Source organism: Eleutherodactylus coqui, chromosome 7 (assembly GCF_035609145.1).
Source record: "Eleutherodactylus coqui strain aEleCoq1 chromosome 7, aEleCoq1.hap1, whole genome shotgun sequence".
In the NCBI taxonomy this organism is placed as follows: Eukaryota; Metazoa; Chordata; class Amphibia; order Anura; family Eleutherodactylidae; genus Eleutherodactylus; species Eleutherodactylus coqui.
This window is the reverse complement of record NC_089843.1, coordinates 125,614,724-125,637,394: the sequence shown is the minus strand read 5'-3', so window position 1 is coordinate 125,637,394 and position 22,671 is coordinate 125,614,724. Positions and strand designations below refer to the sequence as shown.

Here is a 22,671-nt window from a genome sequence, read left to right as displayed (position 1 = left end):
AGACAGTGGATTGGAAAGGGTTAAAAGTGGCCTAACAAATTGCAAATTAGTAAATTCATGCCTATGTGCCTGGTTTTCCCCACAACACTGATTTCTTTTCAGTAAATTGATCTGGAACAGCAGCTCGAGGGGCTTCCAGCAGGGAGACTGTCCTCCAATAAGATCAATTCTAGGAGACAGCAAATGTGAACTCTGTTAGCCTACCACGTTCACTTCTTTGCGAACTTCTTAGGAGTGGAATACTCTACTGGAAACAACCCTGACAAAGAAAAGTGGGATACATACAACCCAGCAAGGAAAGGTTTGCTACAACAAATCAGGCCACTTCTTACCTGGGTAAAGAAAGGCAACAACTTTCCAATTAGTTGCTATCAACACTGCAATATTTTCTTAAATAATTTCCTATATTTATTGTACTGCCTCATATATAGCGCATACATATTCTGCAGCACTGCGCATCATAGACTTTTGTCCCCATTGGGGCTCACAATTAGGGATGAGCGAGTATACTCGCTAGTGCCTTAGCCGAGTATCTCCCCGCTGGTCTCTAAAGATTCGGGGGCCGGCAGGGAGTGGCGGGGGAGAGCGGGGAGGAACGGAGGGGAGATCTCTCTTCCTCTCCCCCCCCCCCCTCCCGGCTCCCCGCCCCAACTCACCTGTCACCGGCTCCCGAATCTTTAGAGACGAGTGGGGAGATACTCGGCTAAGGCACTACTCGCTTGAGTAATGTGCCTTAGCGAGTATACTCGCTCATCTCTAATCATCAATCTAAATTTACCTATTAGTATAGTGTTGGAGGAAATTGGAGTACCCGAAGGAAACCCAAACAAACATTAGGAGAACATACAAACTCTATACAGATGTTTTTCTTGGTCAGACTTGAGGACCAGGAGCCCAGTGCTGGAAGGTAACAGTGCTAACCACTGAGCCACCATGCTGCCTCAATGTTTAAATTCCCATGTATTTTACTATTTATGTGATCAACTATATGTACTGGTAAAACACAAAGTTTTTTGCTCCCTGAAAAAAAAAAAAACGAAAACGGAATAAACGCTATTACAAAATCTTACCTGACATGTTTGCATGGCTTGTTGCAAGAGTCTGCAAAATTAATTGAAGTTCTCTCACAGCTGCTGCCGCTTCTTCTCCGCAGGTCATGTCAGGTTCCATTACAATTTCCATAAGTGCAATTCCTGTCAGGAAAAACATTAGTCTTAGGAAGGTAAATCACATACCTCTTACAATAAGGGTGTCTCCTAACAAAAACACAAGTTAAACTAAACTGGATTGCCAACTACAGTAATATTGTATCCAGAAGACAGACTATTTGAAACCAGACCACTAAAATAAAAGTCGTCCCCCCCCCCCCCCATTTCGGCCCACAATCTTCTGCCTTCACATTAGACAATTTTCAGAATACTTCCATCTGCAAGCCTTAAAGTTGAATTTATCCAGAATTGTTTGATGACTCAATGGTGGCATCATTTGCATTCTGAGATTTGTTGTCTTTACGACTGTCACTTTATATTAATCTCAGAAGAACTTGCCTTTTCTCTAGGTTTTAGAATTTGTTAGCAACTGTAACTAGAAGCCTCATAAGTGCAGCCCTGAATCACAATACAGGCTGCATCTCAAGAGCGGTACACCATAAGTAATGCTATGCCATTAAAAACGTACTCTGCTTTTTTATGTAGATTATGTCTATTTATCAAAATGAACATACCCTCTAAGATTTCTCGCAAGCAGTCATTTGCAAATATAAAGCAAACATGAATGTATAATTCTTCAACTGGCCAACGAAAATGACAATCTTAAAACTACAAGCGAGACTCGGATAGTCACTTTATGGGGAAGTTATCATCTTGGATATAAAACAACATGTTTGCCATTCCCACCGTGGGCAGAGCCGCAGAGTGTAAGTACCCCAAGCCTTCTCTCTAGGATAAGCTTATAAGCCATGCAAACCTGTAATTTTGCTCCGTGCAGGGTGAGAAGAGGTGACGGAAGAATAATTCTGCTATTCCCCAACACGCAGAATTAATAAGAGGCCATGCTGCACAGCAGATTCTTCATACTCCACTACATTATAATGACACCATAAAACACAGCAGTCCTGTGATCCTAGAAATGGTAATCCTTGCATCTCAGTTTGGATTTAATGTGCCTAAGCTGCATTTTATTGAAAGTGTCAGCTTTCCCCCTGTTTCTCAATTACAAAAACATGCAGTAAACAGTCGAGAGAAGGAAGACATTTATTGCAATATATAAAGAGCAAATCTAATGATCATAAAATCGGAATTTTTTCATTAGAGGATCACTAAACTTAAAAATGAATGGTTAAAATTAATAGCAGGTAATCTTGTCCCCTGTGTTTGCGAGTCTACAGAATGTTCTACATGTTTGTGAAATAGACTAGTTTGTTAGTTTCCTGCTGATCTATTCCATTTTCAGCAAGTAAACAGCTAAGGGGCATAGTTTAAAAATCTCTGGATCCTATGGCACTCAGAGCAGAAGGGGGGAGGCTCCTGCTGCAGTCTTACAGTGCCAAGGAAGAGGACGACATGGTGGACCTCCTGGGACATATAAAGAAGGTTTCTCAGTTTTAACTATGAGACAAAACTGGATGAAAGGAAGAGATGAGACTGAGGGAGGAATTTAATTTTTCTTTTTAAAAGAATTTGTCACCATAAAAGATGGCCCTGAACTACTGCAATGTATTAACAGATGAAGAGACACAGGTTTCATTGGTGTAATTCTTATCTCTGAACTTACTTTTACTCCTCCGCAGTAAACCTGCAGACAATCCGTGCTCTGTATGCTAATGATGCATCTAGGAGTCCTGCTTGTCAGAGCTTAAGAGTCCAGGGGATGTATTAAAGGGGTTCTATCATTAAAACAAAAACTGGTCCTCCAGCTGGACCCTGCCAAAAATAAAAAACAAGGATATACTCACCTATCCTGGAGCCCTAGGATGCAGCTGACAGCCGCCACTGGTGTTGTCAGTGTCTTCCGAGTAGATGGCTAGGAGGAAGCATGTGACCACTGTGGCCAATCAGAGGCCACAGCATCATCATCGGTGGTCATGGTGCCAGGAATTTAAGCACGTGATGCTGCGCCCCCTGATTGGCTGCAGCGGTTACATGCTTCCGCCTGTCTACCTGGAAGTCGCCGCCGATGCCGCCAGCTGTCAGCTGCATTCTGGGGCTCCAGGAAAGGTGATTCTATCCTTGTTTTTTATTTTAGGCAGAGCCCAGCTGGGAGACAGGGTTTTATTTCAATGACAAAACCCCTTTTAGGTCCTTGACCTAAAATGACCAGACACAAACATTCACTCGAATGGTCATTCGCTGATCATCAGGCCATATAAAAGGAACACTACTCATTTGTTGGTTTGGCATGCGGTTTGGGTTTTTGGGGATAAAAATGCTTGCGGATCGGTTTTGAATGTGGCGACATACAGGTCTCTATGGGGACAAACGATAGTTAGTAATAGCAATTCTTAGCCTGTGCATAAGAAATCTAAACAAGCGCCCATTGACATAGTAGTAACAGTGGGCCAAGAATACAATATAGAACAAAAGCTGTCTGCAGATACTGCAGGGGAGTGAAAGGGAGTTCAGAATGCAGAAAAATTGCAACCTACAAGGGGGCAACATCCCACCACACAATATAAATCCCCCTTCAGTGGTCCCTTAAGGTCAGTGTCTCTTTACATTACTACAGTGAGGATATGCTATACCAATACCCGCAGCAGTCACATGATGCACCCACTGACATCACTGCAGTGGTGTGGGCAGGGACTTACGGGAGATCACGGTACTGTTGGCACTGCAGCGGGGCAGATTTATATGTACATATTTGTTATTTTGCGCACAAGCCATAAGAAATTAAAAATTAAATACCCTATTAAAAAAATTACCGATGGTGTGGAACGTTCATATAAATTTACTCATTTGTATTAATAATTGTAGCCAGCACCAGAAAATCACCATCTGCTCTACTGTTGCACACAGCCACATGATCTATAGGCAAGAGATTAAAATTGAAGACACATCAATGCAATAAGCAGAAGGGGTGAATAAAGTGAGATGGAAGGACTGCTACTCAAACTGCTCTGTGCACATTTTCATCCACTCTCATATACAAATAGCAGGAAACAGAAATGTAGTGGTGATTGAGTTTAGGACAAAAGCTGCATTATTTACACTGTCAACATCAGATGTGGTTTACCACTAATGTTAACCCTTACAAACTCTTTCTAAGTAGAAACCAGAGTATGTGAAAGACACACAGTAAGTATACGGAGCACTGGGGCCCTTGGTTGGAATCAACCCAAAGTGCACATGGCATAATGAGCTGCAGAAATATATGAAGCGGATCAGCCACATATCCACATGCGGTTTAGCCCCAACAAGTGGGGCTCAAAAACGTGCAAATAACCCGTCACAGAATCCGTGTCAAAAAGTGGAATGCCACGTTTCATTTTCCGCAATGCATTTTTCCAATCTGTGCTCAGTAAAATCTGTGCCACAAAAGCTACTCCAAATAAATGGGACACAGCACTGACATGGATTCCGCATCAAATCTGTGTTAATTTCCGCCACGTGAACACGATCTAAACCCAATGCTTTAGGCAGAAAATCTGAATTATTCATCATTACACACTGCATGTGCTTACCAGCTCTGTTTAAGTCAATGAGGGTCTGATGCATTGCATCATCATGCAGACTTTTGCCGCTGTCCTGCTCCAGCTGGACCTGTTTTACCCTCACGCACTTAGTTGCCATCTCATTCCATGATGCTCCTACTTGATAGCGATAAGTAAGAATTCCATTTACTGCGATTGGAAGTCTCTGTTGAGTGATCTGATATCCAGCCTGTAGAATATTACAAAGCATGTTCGTGAAATACATAGTGTGTATTATAGTTATTATACATTGTCACTAGAGTCATGGATGCTACCAACCAATCAAAACCCAGTTCTTGTATTTAAGGAGCCTTTTGCACGCAATCTGATTAATTGCTATTAAGCACCTAAGATTCTTTCTCCCATACGAACATAAGGAGTGAGACCAGCTTTTTGTCCAAAATTAATATCAATTCTGGACCTGATAAAGTGAAGAGTAATTGTGAAACCAAAATCAGAGTGTAGAGCGAGTCTTATACCTCAAGTCCAATGGAGTCAATGTTCCACCTATGACAGCCACATGGTTAATATTTCTGCAGTGTCCTTGGCTAAAACTCTCTTAATATCAACTCCGTACCTATAGCTGGACAGAAGACATGTCTGCATATAAATGCAGATTTTATTATGCTCAATATCCCAGAATGATTAAATACTCAAGGATAGCAGACACAGTGCATTAAGTTAATTCATCATAAGAGAAGCGCTGATAGTGTTTATACACATGTACAATACGGATTGATGGATCCCCACTTTATAACACTCCATCCAGAAGTAGACAAGGTCACGAAAACACTGATGGATGAGGAAATTAATTTTCATTAAGCAGTTCACGTTTAGAGGGAAATCATTTAAATCATCGATACTGAAAATGAGACTGTACTCTAGGACCGAAAGCCCGCCTGTGGACATATGGCATCTCTAAATCAAAAAAAATGGTACTGTATGTGTTAATTAACATATTATAGCATGAAACTCTTTAGAGCTCGTCTACACGGGTGCAATTAAGGTTTTTACTCGTGTCTATGATCATTTTTTTTAAATGGCAAGATAAACGGTTAAGTTCACATGCTGTATTTTATTGCTGATTTGCCCATTTTGTTGGTTATAACCTATGACTGCCATGCCTATTGCTTAACTGGTTATAACCTATGACTGCCATGCCCATTGGTTAACTGGTTAGAACCTATAACTGCCATGCCCATTGGTTTAATTGGTTAGACCCTATGACTGCCATGCCCATTGGTTAACTGGTTAGAACCTGGGACTGCAGTCTTAGGGCGCCTACCCACTGGCGTTGCAGATTTTCGTGCGTGAAAAACGCAGCGTTTTTTGCGCATTTTCCGCACCTTTTTCGCGGCGTTTTTCGTTAATTTCCATTGACAATCATGGGTGCATTAAGAGAAAAATAAGGAGACATATGCAACTGACAGTTCCTATGTGAAAAATTGCAACGAAACGAAAAAAAAACAACAAATGGACAAGAACACATTCTATGCTAATTGCTCTTCAGAAAAAACGCAAAACGCAATTTAGCATCGCAGGAAAAAAAAAATAAATCGCCAGTGGGTAGGCACCCTTAGGGGAGTCATCAGGTGCTTAGATCTAGGGTCACTGCCCCAGATTACAGGCATTATGCCCTTAACAACTAACTAAAAGAAACTTTATTCTGTTGCATTGATGAGCAAGTGGTACTGGGCTGTACCGGAGTAGTGTGCTGCATGGACAGCACCAGTCTCTGAAACATCAAGGAGCTGCCAGTGACTAGACATTGCTGTCAGAGTCACACACAAGCCTGAAGGCAGGAGTAGATGGCTGCTGTAAGTCCTCTGCGTATCTCTGTCTACATGAAGAGGCAGCTGCCAATAGACCTTTTTTGTGTGCTGCTGCAGCCAGATGCAGAAGGTGTGTGGCCATGGAAGTGTAATAGATGGAGACAATAGCATCTATGGAGGATTTAAAGAGTTTTCTGTCTGCCCTGCACAGTGTCCTAGACATTCTACAGAGAAAAGATGTAATTCATGACTCCACTTTCCTGTATCCTGCACGATTCTGCCCTGTCGAGCAGCAATAAGAGACTTGCAGGAGCTACCATGGGGGGGGGGGGGGGGGGGGGGAAGGGGCGCTAAACACTGAGGAACACAACGTCCCAGAGCCTGATGCTAGATCATCTAGCATGTTTATGGTGCATGTACGAATATATATAATATATTCAATGTAGTGCATATGTATATAATAATAATAATAATCTTTATTTGTATAGCGCCAACTTATTCCGCAGCGCTTTCAGGCATGGATAAATGCAAAACAATGCAACAATTACAATGTGAGATACATTGGGTTAGACACAAATGGGTTGAGGGTGGTACAGGAGGTGCAGGGGGTGGGGAACACAGGCAATAGGAAATATTATGTACAGATCATTTATCAGAAGGCAAACAGGGTGGAGCACCATAGGGAGGGGCGAGGGACTAGGTCAGGAGATTTGGTATGCTTCCCTGAAGAGGTGCGTTTTTAAGGCACGTCTGAAATTTCGTGCATCGGGAATTGTCCGGATGCCTTGGGGTAGAGCGTTCCAGAGGATGGGTGCTGCTCTGGTGAAGTCCTGGAGGTGAGCATGAGAGGTTCGTATTACAGGGGTGTTTAGTCTGAGTGTGTTAGCCGATCGGAGTGAGCGCGCTGGGTGGTGTACTGACAGTAGGGAGGTGATGTATGGTGGCGCAGCGCCATTCAGAGCTTTGTGAGTGAGGTAGAGGAGTTTAAATTTAGTTCTGCAGTGGATGGGCAGCCAATGCAGCGACTGGCATAATGCAGAGGCGTCTGAATAACGACTGGATAGAAAAATGAGTCTAGCTGCTGCATTTAGTATGGATTGGAGCGGAGCGAGTCTAGTGCAGGGGAGGCCAATGAGTAGCGAGTTGCAGTAGTCAAGCCGGGAGTGGATGAGTGCAACCACGAGCGTCTTTAGCGTGTCCGTGGTTAGGAACGGGCGTATTTTAGCAATATTTCTGAGGTGCATGTGGCATGTTTGGGCCAGAGATTGGATATGGGGGGCAAAGGAGAGGTCAGAGTCCAGTGTGACCCCAAGGCATCGGACATGCCGTCGGGGGGTTATGATGGTGCCAGACACTGGAATGGAGATGTTGAGGGGAGGTCGGTTAGAAGGTGGAAAGACAAGGAGGTCAGTTTTAGAGAGGTTTAATTTGAGAAAAAGGGAGGACATAGTGTTAGAGACAGCGGACAGACAGTCGGTGATATTTTGGAGGAATGACCCAGAGATCTCACGAGAGGAGGTGTATAGTTGGGTGTCGTCAGCATAGAGATGGTATTGGAGGCCGAATCTGTGGATGGTTTGTCCAATTGGGGCAGTATAGATAGAGAAAAGAAGGGGACCAAGGACCGAGCCCTGGGGTACCCCGACAGCGAGAGGAAGTGGAGCAGAGATAGAACCAGCAAAGGAAACACTGAAAGAGCGGTCAGAGAGGTAGGAGGAGAACCAGGAGAGAGCAGTATCCTTTAGACCAATAGAGCGGAGCATAGTGAGAAGGAGATTATGGTCGACAGTGTCAAATGCAGCAGACAGGTCAAGGAGGATTAGTAGAGAGTAATCACCTCTCGACTTTGCAGTCATCAGGTCATTTGTTACTTTTGTAAGGGCAGTTTCGGTCGAGTGTAGAGAGCGGAAACCAGACTGGAGGGGGTCGAGGAGTGAGTTGTCAGAGAGAAAGCGAGTAAGGCGGGAGTAGACCAGGCGTTCCAGTAATTTGGAGATAAAGGGGAGGTTTGAGACGGGTCGGTAGTTAGCAGCATTAGTCGGGTCCAGGGTTGGTTTTTTAAGCAGAGGGGATATAATGGAGTGTTTGAATGAGGAGGGAAAAGTGCCAGAGGTTAGGGAGAGGTTGCAGATTGTGGTAAGGTGAGTAATGAGAGCTGGGGAAAGGGAGCGGAGGAGGTGAGAGGGTTGCTGGCGCAGGTGGTAGGGCGGGCAGTGGAAAGGAGCCTGGAGACTTCTTCCTCTGTCGTTGGTTCTAGCGTAGATAGTGAGTAGGTGCTGGGTGCAGTGCTGATGAAGCTGGGATCAGGGCTAACCATGCAGCTTTCAGAGATTTCTTTTCGAATGTGGTCGATTTTTTCTTTGAAATAGGCAGCTAGTTCTCCAGCAGTCAGGTCTGTCGCAGGGGCCTGTTCCTTGGGGCTGAGGAGGGAGTGAAAGGTCTCAAAGAGTTGTTTGGGGTTGTGGGATAGTGAGGAGACAAGGGAGGTGAAATAAACTTGTTTGGCATGGTGAAGGGCTAGGTTATACATTTTAAGCATGAATTTGAAGTGGAGGAAGTCTGCTGGCAGCTTTGACTTTCTCCACAGCCGCTCGGCGCACCTAGAGCACCGCCGGATGAAGCGTGTTTGGGACGTGAGCCAGGGTTGCCGTGGTCTGCGTTTGACAGCTCGCGTCACGGGCGGTGCCACTTCATCCAGGGCACGGCTGAGGGTGGTGTGGTAGTATTCGGCTGCCAGGTTAGGGCAGGGGAGGCGAGAGATGGGCGATAGGGAGGACTGAATAGCTTCGGCAAACTGTTTACTGCGGACAGACTGGAGGTTCCTAGAGGTGCGATAGATAGGAGGGTCAGGAGAGATGCTAGGGTGCCTGATGGAGAAAGAGAGAAGGTTGTGATCCGAGAGTGGAAGTGGGGAGTTAGTAAAGTGAGAAGCAGAGCAGAGACGGAGGAAAACTAAATCGAGAGTGTTACCATCTCTATGAGTGGGGGAGTCAGAGATTAGCGATAGGCCAAGGGAGGAGGTAAGTGTTAAGAGCCGGGAGGCAGATGAGGAGCTAGAGTCGTTAGTAGGAATGTTGAAATCACCAAGGATGAGGGTTGGGATTTCACAGGATAGGAAGTGGGGGAGCCAAGCAGCAAAGTGGTCTAGGAACAGGCGGGTAGGACCTGGGGGACGGTAAATAACTGCGACACGCAGAGGCAGTGGGCGGAAGAGTCGCAGGGTGTGGACTTCGAAGGAGTGGAAGGTAAGCGAGGGAGCTGAGGGAATGACCTGGAAGGTACAGTTTGGGGAGAGGATGATGCCTACTCCTCCACCGCGTCTGTCATCCGATCTGGGGGTGTGGGAGAACTGCAGGCCATCATAGGACAATGCAGCGGGGGAGGTAGAATCGGACTGCTGTATCCAGGTTTCCGTGAGGGCGAGCAAGTTCAAGTGTTTACTGGTGAAAAGGTCATGGATAGTTGGGAGTTTGTTACACGCAGATTGGGAGTTCCATAGGGCGCATTTGAATGGGGGAGGGGGGGCATTTTGGTAGAGAACAGTACGGGGTGGGCCTGGGTTGGGGGAGATGTCCCCTGCAGCTAGGAGTAGCAGAGTAGCAAGGGTGAGCACATGGCTAGGGGATTTGTGTGGGTGTCTGAGGCGTTTCTCTGCAGTATTGGGGGGTTGGAGGCGTCTTAGGAAGTTGAACAGTGCATGGGAGCCATACATAGGTGAGGAGAGGAGGGAAGGGCTGATGTGGATGGAGTGTTTTGGGGCTGGGCGTTGGAAGAAAGTGTGAAGGCTTGAAAAGAGGATAGTGAAGGAGATCAGTGCTAAGAGGAGAGTATTTCCATCCAGGCTTTGGGCAGTTGTGCATGTTACCTGTCTCCTGCACTGTCGAACTGCGCTGTATAACTGCATCATTCAACAGCATCAAAACACTTGTTGCTGGACACATCAGGTGAGTATATAATGTATGTGATACATATAATGTACTGTATATGGTTTGTATGTATAAATATATACAGTGATGTGCAAAGGTTTTAGGCAGATATGGAAATGCTGCAAAGAAAGAATGTTTTCAAAAATAGAAGTGTTTTTTTTAGAAACGCACAAAAGGCAAAGTAAATGCACAATAGAGAAATGTAAACTCAAATCAATATTTGGTGTGACCATCGTTTGACTTCAAAACAGCATCAATTCTTCTAGGTACACTTGCACACAGTTTTTGAAGAAAATCGGCAGGGAAGTTGTTCCAAACATCTTGGAGAACTAAGCACAGATCCTCTGTGGATGTAAGCTTCCTCAAATCCTTCTGTCTCTTAATGTAATCCCAGACAGGCTCGATGCTGTTGAGATCAGGGAACTATGGGGCAACATCATTACTTCCAGAACTCCTTGTTCTTCTTTACACTGAAGATAATTCTTAATGGCATTGGCTGTGTGTTTGGGGTCGTTTTCCTGCTACAGAATAACTTGGAGCCAATCTGTCCGTGTTTCTCAACATTAAGGACACCACTAAATCCTGACCAAAAACCCAACTCTATTTGCTAAAATGCTTCCCCAAACCTGCATGGAGCCCCTACTATGCTTCACTGTTACCTGCAGACACTCATTATTGTACCGCTCTCCAGCCCTTCGCAGAACAAACTGCCTTCTGAAAACAAAGGTTCGGTATGGTGTTAGCTAGTAGAGCAAAATGTGATTGTTCCCAGCAAGAGAAACCAAGTAATCTTACATCATACAATACATCATGCTATTACATGATGTATTTTTGTTAGCCATTAAAAGGTATCATATCTACAAGATTACTTGGTTTCTCTTGCTGGGAACAATCACATTCTGTTACAGCCAAATATTTCAAACTTTGACTCATCAGCCAGCGCACCTGCTTAAACTTTTCAGCACCCCAGTTCCTATGTTTTTGTGCATAGTTGAGTGGCTTGGCCTTGCTTCTAAGTTGAAGGTGTGGCTTTTTGGACACAATTCTTCCATTAAGATCCTTTATGTCAACACTTCTCCGAACAGTAGATGGGTGTAACGGACTCCCACTAGTTTTTGCTAGTTCTCAGCTGATGGCATTGCTGGACATCTTTCCATTTCAAAGGAAAGTAAGAATGAGGTGTATTTCATCTGCTGCACTAAGTTTCCTTGGCCGAACTCTACATCTACGGTCCTCAATGTTACCAGTTTCTTTCTGCTTCTTCAAAAGGGCTTGAACAACACATCTTGAAACTCCAATCTGCTTTAAATCTTTGCCTGGAAGAGGCCTTGCTGATGCAGTATAACTACCTTGTGCCTTGCTGCTATGCTCAGTCTTGCCATGGTGTATGACCTGTGACATGAAACTGTCTTCCATAACCTCACCTTTGCAGCAGAGTTTGTCTGACTGCATTCCTACAAAACCCCTGACAATTAACACTTCTATTTTTGAAGGCATTTTTACTTTGTAGCATTTTTTGTTTGGCTGTTCCTCACCCAGTTTTAAGCTCCCTACACGGCTATTTCTGTTTCAGTTAATTACTAACTATAATTAGTTAATCATACACCTGACTATAATCCCTGACTTTGTGAAAACGTACCTAGAAGAATTGATGCTGTTTTGAAGACAAAGGGCGGTTACAACAAAAAATTGATTTAAATCCGATTTCTCTTTTGTTCGTTCACTTTGAATTGTATTAACTGACCAATATAAAGTTAACTATTAGCACTTCCATTTTTGAAAGCATTCTTATTTTGCAACATTTTTCTACATCTGCCTAAAACTTTTGCACACTACTGTATAATATACTGGGTTTATTGTGCATGGGTGTATTAGTAAAATGTGTATATGTACAATATATTGGGGGTGTGGTGTTTTTCAGTAAATAAAATGGGTAAGTTATATCAGTGCAATTATGCCAAAAAGTGACATCATTACTTTAAAGAGATGCTTTTTGTCCGAAATGCCGTATTTATTGAGTCCTCCCTTTTCGGCCTTTTAGCTATGTGAGAAACAAAATAAACTCTGGTGTAAAGTTATACCATGTGACTTACTAAAGTTTTTTAGCACTCATCTGTTTTAAAAAAACAAACAAAAAAACAATGGTGAACAGTCAGCTGTATTTAAAGGGGTTCGGTATCATATACAACCTTTTCAGAACACAGCACCCAGGACAAAGAGCTGATCGCCCGATTCCACTCCCAGCAAATGGTGAATTTGCCAGGGTATGCCACGGCCAGACAGGCATTTTCGCTGCAGCGCAAGTATAGTATTACATAATATTTTGGGATAATAGTCTGAACTGGATGGAATATGTCTTTTCACAGCTTTGCACACACTATGTTAGGGCTCTTTCACAAGAGCCACGGCATAATCAAGTCATGGTTGCATCTCCTGTTTGTGCTGCCATTCAGGCGGGCCAGGGACTGGTGAGTATATGCCGAGCCCGGGATACCGTTGGCTGCCAGCAACGGGCAGTGGGCGGGAGCTTAGCACACTAGCTCCCGCCCCCTCTCCTTGCTGAGAGCCGACAAGGGGAGGCAGTTTAGCAGAGCTAAACTGTCTCCCCCTGCCCGATGGTATCAGTGTATACTCGCCGGACCTGGGCGGTCTGAACGGTAGCGCAAATGGGAGATGCGCGGCCGATATACACTCGTGTGAAAGAGCCTTTACTATGACAGCCATACAAATCAATAACTGTCCTGTAAGAGAAGAGTAAACAAGTCCACCCGAATTGGAGCCATTCCTGGCTTTCTGTCATGATTACCATTACAAGTGCCAACAAACATATTGCAACATGCTGTGCCTTTTCCAGTAAAATGACAAAAACCATGATAGAAACTGGTCGGAACCTATCATAGTCAATGGGCTCCATCAGGTGCTGCTGGCTTCAGTCATTTGGCGCCTCCGGCATGACGTTGTTTTTGTTCTTCTGTTCCATAATGAAAAACACCTTGAGGCTGAACTTACAAGACTCTAGTAATGTCCCTGCTGTAGTTCACAAGACTTATATTTCATGTTGCAATAAACATACAGAAAAAATAACTTTGTATTGAAAAAGGAATATCCAGCCCCCCATTCCCAAACATGTTTCGCTGCTAACCGATGTCCTCAGGAGTCTGAGGGGGACACCGGTGCTAAGCTCTCAGGACAATTATCTTGGGTTTGTAATCAATAAATAACTCCTGGTCATTTTGTGATTACTGAAATATCTCTTACAAAAGTTATGCTTTAATTGGGTGGATGTATTATATTTGGGCCTCTCTTACCAATGTTAATTTAATAAGTAGATGTAAATTTACAGCCTCATACATCAGGGCCATCTGTAAGTTTGTATCTGCTATGAAGGAATCTTAACAGCTTATATTTTAGGACAAAATACCCTGCGAAGGAGAAGATAGTGAGTGCATTCAGTTATGAAAGAATATGAACTGCAGGAAGGAGCCATCATTTAAACTTTCTCAGCAGATGGAGATTGAGTGACCCTTTAACCCGAGCCTCTCATTCCCGCCTCCAACACTTCTCCAGAACAGCACCATTCCTCTGGAACACGCTACCCCAAACGATCCGGGGAATCCCTGACACAAAACTTCAGAGGTGCTCTAAAAACGCACCTCTTCAGGGAAGCATACCGTATTCCCTAAACCAAACCCCCTGATAACATGCTCCTTGCCTCTCCGACTGCAGTCCCTGCTAGCCATAATCAACCGCCCCCTGCAGTCACACCGATTCGGCCACTATACGGCTCAATTTGACCATTGTCTATAAGTATAGCATTCCACACTTTCCACCTCGCCATACCGTGCACACCTCCATCCCCTTTACCTTTTGTAGTATTTAAGCTCGTTGGAGCAGGACCCTCACACCCCTACTGTCTCCATCAACTGCTTACTACATGTAACCGTGGTTTTTGTACTTTGTTTTTGGTCTCTGTTTCCCCCTGTGTTGAAAGCGCTGCACCTGAAACTTTGTAGTATGAATTAAACACAATACAGCAAATCACGTGTCTTTCCGTATGATATGTCTCTCTGCAGTTAGCTTACTACTCCATTAGGCAGCTGATACACAGGAAGTAGGGGGTAAAAGAAAAAAACTGTAGTTGAGGAGAGAAGTGGATCCTGGCAAAACTTTTATTACCACTGAACATGAAACTCACCAGATTGGAGTTGTTTTGCTACCCATATACAGTGGATAAAAAGAGTTTACATACACCTGCTAAAATGTAACGTTTTTGTCATGATTAAAAAAAAAAAATCAGATAAAGATGAATCATTTCAGAATTATTTCCATCTTCAATGTGACCCGTTATCTGTACAATTCCACTGAAAAACAAACTAAAATAATTTTAGATGATAAGTAGAGATGAGCGAGCACGCTCGGATAATGCAGTTACTTGGGGCGAGCATCGCTCTTCTCGAGTAACTGCATTCTCATTCAAGCAGGCTCGGGGGGGCGGGGGTGGGAAAGAGAGAGATCTCTCTCACTCTCCCTTCCGCCGCCCCCCCGAGCCTGCTCAGATGAGAACGCAGTTACTCGAGGAGAGTGAAGCTCGCTCGAGGAACTGCATTATCCAAGCGTGCTCGCTCATCTCTAATGATAAGATAAAAATTACACTGTGTATCTGCGGCGTATATACACGCTATTGTGAAGGGACAGTGGAAAATTAAAACAAAAACAGGAAGACTGTGTATTTGATGCTTTGATTCTACGGGAATCAGTGCCAAAAGTGATTAGTCACTGTAACACCCCATATTGAAACAATATGTCCAGTCATTTCCCCCTAAACATTTACATCTACATGTATGGCCTGCTTCTACATAGGAGCAATACAATGACATATGTGTTGTACATACTTTATTCCATTTTGCATGTCAAATCTGTAAAAAGGCAGACGGCAATGGTGTTGAACATAAAACAATTAATCTATGTTAGCCCGTCCTGTCTAACTTTTAAGCAAATTCTAAATTTGACTTTGACTGGACACAGACTTTTTCGAGGACACTGAACGCTGTAAAATGAATATGGATTAAGAATGTAATGTATTATTTAATCTTCAGGATAAGTTAACATCCAGAACAATGACACTGTTAAACTGCTGTATTATTGCAGCTCCAAGATAACGTTCAGTTCCAAGACAATCACACTGCAAGACTGTTGCATTATTCAGCTACAACTCTGTAAGACGTCTGTACACCGAGACTACTGTGCAGGGGAGTTTAGTGGTCCGACGACCAGACCAGAAGAGATCTCTGGAATGATGTCCTTCGCTGTGTATACTTGTGTGACATCAGCCACTAATTAGGATTTCTGTTCTGATGTAAAGGTTGACTGCTAGATTCAGCATCGGTCTACTTTTTTTAGCTGAGGGTTCACAAAGTCCTGCTTTTTCTCACGATAATTAAAAAGGTCAGTTTATAGGAATAATCCCTACGAGGAAGGTGAGAGAAGCCATATTATTATTTTACTCCATCTTGTGCTATACTGTGTCTTCCTATGTCTTTTACAAGTTTAAACTTTGGGGGGACATCACAAAGCTAAGAATGTGAGATCTCCTACCAGCCCCTACTAGATAAGAAGAAATAATTAACTCTCTCTTCTCTTTAACCCCTTTGTGACGAAGCCTGTTTGCGCCTTAGTGATGGAGCCAAATTTTGGAAATGTGTCACTTAACATAGCATAACTCCGTAAAGGCTCTACATATCCAACTGATTCTGACATTGTTTTTTCACCACATATTGTACTTCATTTAGGTGGTAAAAATAGCCTGATAGAATTTGTGTATATTTATTAAAAGTGCCAATATTGGGAACATTTTGAAAAAATTGTCATTTTTTCAAATTTTCAACTCTAATATATCAAATATGTGCAAACATACTGTACAAATTTTTGCTAAGATATATATCTCCATCTGTTCACTTTATTCTGAATGCACGTTTGAAAACCTTTTTTTTTTTTTTTTTTTTTTAACCATTTAGGAGATGTACAAATTTAACATTAATTATCAGCATTTTGAGGAACACTTTATTTTCCGGCACCAAGCCAAGATTGCAAAGGCTCATGAGTGTCAGAATGATAGATCCCCCCACAAATGACGCCATTTTAAAAACGACACCCCTAATGTATTCACTGAGGGGGGTCATGAGTATTTTGACCCCACAGTTTCTTTTCAGGAATTAATGCAATTTAGAGTACAAAAAATAAAATTTCATATTTTTGCAAATACATAATTTTAAACACAGGATTTTTTTCTATAGTTGACATGAAAATGAGGATTTACACCTCAAAATGCATACCCCCGTTTGTCCGGTGTTCAGAAACATACCCATTGTGGCCCTAATCTTCTGTTCGTATGTACAACAGGGCCAAAACCGAAAGGAGCAGCGGGTGGCTTTCAGATCAGACATTTTGCTTGAAGACGTTTTAGGCCCCATTGCTCACTTGTAGACCCCTTGAGCGGCCAAAACGCGGAGGACCCCCACAAATGACCTCATTTTGGAAAATAGACCTCTTAGCGCATTAATCTAGGGGTGTATGGCGTATTTTGACCCAACAGTTTTTGAATGAATCAAAGCAAAGCAGAACGAAAAAATTACGATTTTTGTTTTTTTGGCAATTATGTCATTTTAAAAATAGTGTTTTTTGTACAGCATACATAGGAATAAAGACTTTCACCCCAAAATGTATACCCCCATTTATCCCGTGTTCAGAAACATACCCATTGTGGCCCTAATCTTCTATCTGGATGCACAACGGGGCCCAAACTGAACGGAGCGTCAAACTTTAACTGTCTTTTAACTTTTACGTGATCGGCATTATCCATTGAATAATGGCAATCACGTGACCGAAGCCAGCTCACCGCGGCCCCCCGTGACATCTCCAAGCTCTTGGCTACCTTTAGTAGCCAGGAGCAAGGAGATTTTAAATTTCCTCTTGCCCTCCCCAGCTTCTGCGCTTGCGTCTGCCATTTTGGCGACGGGCGCATGCGCCAAAACTGACCGGGGGTGGGGTCCCGCGGCCCTGGATGACAGCTCCATGCTGTCGGCTACCTCCGGTAACAGACAGCATGGAGCTATCACGTCCTGAGCCTGCAGGGCTTTAATTCTCAGAGGAGGCATGTTTTTACGTCCTCTGGGAATTAAGCCCAGCAGGCCAGGACATAAAAAGGCAATGGGGCAGTCACTAAGGGGTTAATAGTGCATAGCAGCTAACCCCCCCATCCCCAAGGAGGGGGGGGTAGGTGAAAGAGGAGTGAATGGACTGGACTTTTCTCACAAAGACATGTATTTATTATATAGCATATATAGAGGTAAGGCCCTTTTACACGCAACGATTAACGCTCAAGAGTAGTCCAAATGGCTGAAAATGAGCAATAATCATTACATGTAAACACGGGCATCGTGCACTGTTCGTCTGAATGGTGGATTTTAGCTCCCCATAAAATCCATCATTCAGCCACTAAAAGACTGAGCAAATACATTCCATTTGAATGTATTTCCCTCATCTTTCAAAAGACTGCAGGATACGCAGTGTAAAGGCCCATTTAGACAACGATAATCGCTCAAAAGATGTCGCTCAAGGGACTTTTAAGCGATAATCGTTGTGTCATTTACAGCGCAAGATGACCGCTCAAGATGAGCAATCACCTTGCACTGTCAGCGGAGGATGCAGAAGACAAGTGGGGTGTCCCTGCTTGTCTTCTGCATCCAGCTGTTCTCCGCTCCGAGCGCCCGGCTGTTATACAGCCGAGCGCTCTGAGCGGAGGATGCAGAAGACAAGCAGAGTGGCCCCGCTTGTCTTCTGCATCCAATTGTTCTCTGCTCGGACAGCCAAGTGCTCCATGTCAGGTATGGAGAACAGAGCTGGACAGCTCGGCACTTCATACCCTGCCAGTGTTCAGGGAGTGGGATACAGCTGAAACAATAGTATCAGCTGTATCCCGCTGTGAATCCCTGATAACGCTCATCATCGTCTTTTAGCACACTGAAAGACAAAGATGAGCGACGGGATAACGAAAACTGCACGATGTCAGTGCAGTTAGACACAACGAATATCGCTCAAAAGACGACTTTTGAGTGAATTTTGAGCAATAATCGTTGTGTCTAACTGGGCCTTAATGGCTGTATTTTGCTTTGCATACATAACTAGTACACTGTGCACTCTGCCTCTAGGAGAACAATGGAATCTGCAGGCAGATGTTTACACAGCCGGCTGTGTGTTTAAACACACACCCAGCTCAGCAAACAACTCTGGGAGGAAAAAGGTGATGATTAAAAAGGTCCTTTTACACACAAATGAAGATGATTAAAGCCATTAACACTTTATGCAAATACATCGCTAAATCTTTCAATCTTTTGGCCATTTGAAAGATTATCTTTACATGTAGAAGGACCTTTACATATATTAGTCTGTTTGGTAAACAAATGATAATTAGCTATATTGATATGTATACTTATGTATATGTGTGTGTGTATATATATATATATATATATATATATATATATATATATATATATATATTATTGTGTGTATGTGTATACACATAACACATATGGATTTATAACCTTCAGGTAAGCTTTATTTGATTGACAAAAACTGCTAATTACAAATAATCATAAATGTTAATCAAGGATTTTAGAGATAGTTAACTCCTCCCAGAGTTGTTTGCTGAGCTGGATGTGTGTTTAAACACATGCCTAGCTGTGTATACATCTGTTGGCAGATTCCATTGTTCTGCTACTAGCAGAGTACACAGTGTACTCCTGTTTTGCTTTGCATAAATAACAACTAGAGGCTGGTTTAGACACAATGATTATTGCTCAAAAAATCTTTTGAGCAATTTCTGAGCAATAATCGTTGTATTCCTATACAGCGCTCCTAGAGGATGCAGAAGACAAGCGGGCTGTCCCTGCTTGTCTTCTGCATCCAGCTGTTCCCCGCTTGCAGCGCCCGTCTGTTATACAGCCAAGCGCTCCGAGTGGAGGATGCAGTAGACAAGTGGGGTGTCTCTGCTTGTCTTCTGCATCCAGCTGTTCTCTGCTCGGAGCGCCCGGCTGTTAAACGGCCGAGGGCTTCAAGCGGGGTATGGAGAATAGAGCTGGACCGCTCTATTCTTCATACCCAGCCTGTCATCAGGGAGCGGGATACAGCTGAAACAATAGTATCAGCTGTATCCCGCTGTGAATTCCTGGTAACTGATCGTTGATCTTTCAGCACGCTGAAAGATCGGCGATCAGCAAAGGCTTAATGAAAACTGCATGATGTCAGTGCAGTTCGACACAACGATTATCGCTCAAAAGACGGCTTTGAGCGATTTTTGAGTGAAAATCGTAGTCTAAAAGGGCCTTAGTACACAGCGTATCCTGCAGTCTTTTGAAAGATGAGCGAAATGCATTTAAATGGAATGTATTTGCTCAGTCTTTCAGTGGCTGAATGATGGATTTTATGCAGAGTTTACATGTAATGATTATCGCTCAGGTTCGACCATTTGAACGGATTTTGAGCGATAATTATTGCGTATAAAGGGGCCTTTAGTTTGTTCTTTGTTTGAAATCTATAAATACTCAAGTCTGTTAGATGAATAAAGGAATTCAGTGGATTACGCCAATGCCGTGTGACCTGTAATTCTTCGAGCAGCTTGAACACTTAAAATTAATTTGGAACAGCAAGAACTACATGTAGCGCTCCATTTGCGCTAACAAGGAACTGGGAAAATCTGAGCCATTATATTCCAATTATTACAAGACCTGCTACTTTTCTTTCTGCACAGATTAGACAACTTTTAGTTTCAACTGATCTTCTGAGTTATAACAAGGGTGTCTATACAAGAGTACACATCTATAAAATGGCCCAAAAATTCCTAACAGCTCACAGAACGGGAGTTTGGGAGCAGGTGGTGGTATAATATGCCTGGTGTCTGGCTGAGAAGGATATTTGGGAGTACAGCAAGCTGTTCTCAAGCAATCAGTATTGCTGAGTGTGTTATCATTGTTGCTTTTTAAGGTCATGTTCACATTCTGCTAATTCCATGGCTAAATCCTAGAACCCGTTAACATTCTACCAGAAACGCATGCGAATGGGGAAATTCATATCCGCTCACACGCTGAGGAAAATACCTGAGAGCAACAATGAACATGGTGTAGATGAAAAAATCCACAACATGTTCATTATTGCTGTGGATTCCACATGGAAAAGCTTTTCCCCACTGAATTACGAGGAGAATCAATGTGCTGATCTGCTGGTCAACCCAAGATAGAAATCTAGCTTTCAGCTGTGGACGTCTGCTATGAATTATCTAATGTGCAGTATAAATGAAATGTTAAATTAATTCTGCAGGTCAGTGCGATTATGTCCATACCAAAATGATATATATTAGAGATGAGCGAGCGTACTCGGAAAAGCACTACTCGCTCGAGTAATGTGCTTTATCCGAGTATCGCTGTGCTCGTCCCTGAAGATTCGGGTGCCGCTGCAGCTGACAGGTGAGTCGCAGCGGGGAGCAGGGGAGAGCGGGCGGGGGAGAGGGAGAGAAAGATCTTACCTCTGTTCCTCCCCGCTCTCCCCTGCAGCTCCCCGCTCCGTGCCGGCACCCGAATCTTCAGACCCGAACACAGCGATACTCGAGCGAGTAGTGCTTTTCCGAGTACGCTCGCTCATCTCTAATATATATACATTTTTTCCAACCTTTGTTTTCCTCACACTTAAAAAAAAAAGTTTTGTTTCTCACTGCATTTGAAGACCGCTGTCATTTTTTTTTGTGAATGATGCTGTGTAAGGGATTTTTTTGCAGGATGGGTTCTACTTTTTAATGCGATCATTTGTTAATCCATGTGACGTTTTGATCACTTTCTATTTAGTTTTTTGTAAGGCGAGATAGGGAGAGAAGTAGCCGTTTTCGCCTTTTTTTGTATTTTTTTTTCACGACATGCACTCTGCAGGTTAAATGTACTACCTTTTTTCTCTGGATTATTACACTTGCAGCAAAACCACATATGTGGGACTTAAATATCACCAAATTTTATCATTCTTTTAATACACTGTAATACCTCAGTATAGCACTTTATTAGAAAGCCTATAAAAGCCTAATAGGCCACCGTAGCTGGCAGACCCAGAAACTATATTTAAGACTCCGTGTGCCATATAAACATCCGTTGGGACCCATGGGTGACATGGGGAGCCCCCTCCCTTTTAAGCCTTTTACATGCCGTGGTTGCTGTTACAGCAAGTGCCAGGCTGTCGTCCGACAGCCAAGCATCTGCCCTCCCTGGCAACGTAGACGATAAAATGCTGCGTTATATATTCAGTGTTTTATGCATACGCTCGTGTGAGCTGGCCCAAAATGTCTTTAATTGTATTTCATCAGTAGATTCCTATTTCTTCATTAAATATTGCAGCAGGACTTCCTGGTATTTCCAGGTTCTCCAGGAAATGTAGAGATCCTAACCGATCCAGCAATCTGGTACGGCACAGCAGAAGCGATCATCAAAAGCACTTTACCTGTCCTTGTACTATAAGTCAAATGAAGTAACTTTGTAATAGGTTTAACTATTATTTTGTTCATTCTTCGTTAGGAAAATACAACCTTCTTTCAAAATGCACCCTGAATGAAAACATTTCGGTCTCGCTCATCGCCATGGGATTGCTCCTACTCTCCGAATACAGCATCTAAGCAATGTATGCTGAGGAGGGGGGCGAGACCCATGTTGTGCATCCTCCCACAGCAAAGTGAAACCATAAACTGTCTACATGCTGGCTGTTGGGCAATAGGTGTGCTTTCCGTACTGAGCTAACTAAGAAGGAACGAGCATTCAGATTGGCAAAAAGTCCTGAATTTTCCCTCATTTCTGGGAAATAAGGAAATGGAGGCCATGCATAATGTGCTAATGTTGCTGTTTTAAATTTAGTGCCCAATTAGCATTATATTGACACTTAATTTCTAAAGTTCTTGCAGAGTGTGCACAATGGACTCCATTGAGGTCCAACAGTTATATCCAATAAAGTGAAAACCACCATCCATAAAACGTACCGACGATTTAGCCAGTAAGTGCTGTTTAACTGTAGTTTTTACTTTAAATAGACGTTACACTTTAACCAAGAAAAAATGGTGTTAGCATGACAGAGCTGTCAAAGAGCAGATTAAGACCACAATATCGAATCTAGCATCTACTAATTTCTTCCCACTTCAGAGATATATTTCATCTAATGCTGCAGATATCATATACTAATCACTAGATAGAAAGGATTAGAGGTG

The 22,671-nt window shown here is 43.2% G+C and overlaps 1 protein-coding gene across 1 annotated transcript in view; it reads right to left on the bottom strand.

Annotated features, from left to right (window-relative positions):
* Positions 1-22,671, bottom strand: part of GATB (glutamyl-tRNA amidotransferase subunit B) — a 118,418-nt gene that overhangs the window by 69,357 nt on the left and 26,390 nt on the right. Inside the window, exons 4-5 of the mRNA XM_066573652.1 lie at positions 4,679-4,877; positions 1,071-1,193 (exon numbers count right to left, since the gene is read on the bottom strand). Coding sequence (XP_066429749.1) covers positions 1,071-1,193; positions 4,679-4,877 — 322 coding nt within the window. The remainder of the gene's footprint in view (positions 1-1,070; positions 1,194-4,678; positions 4,878-22,671) is intronic.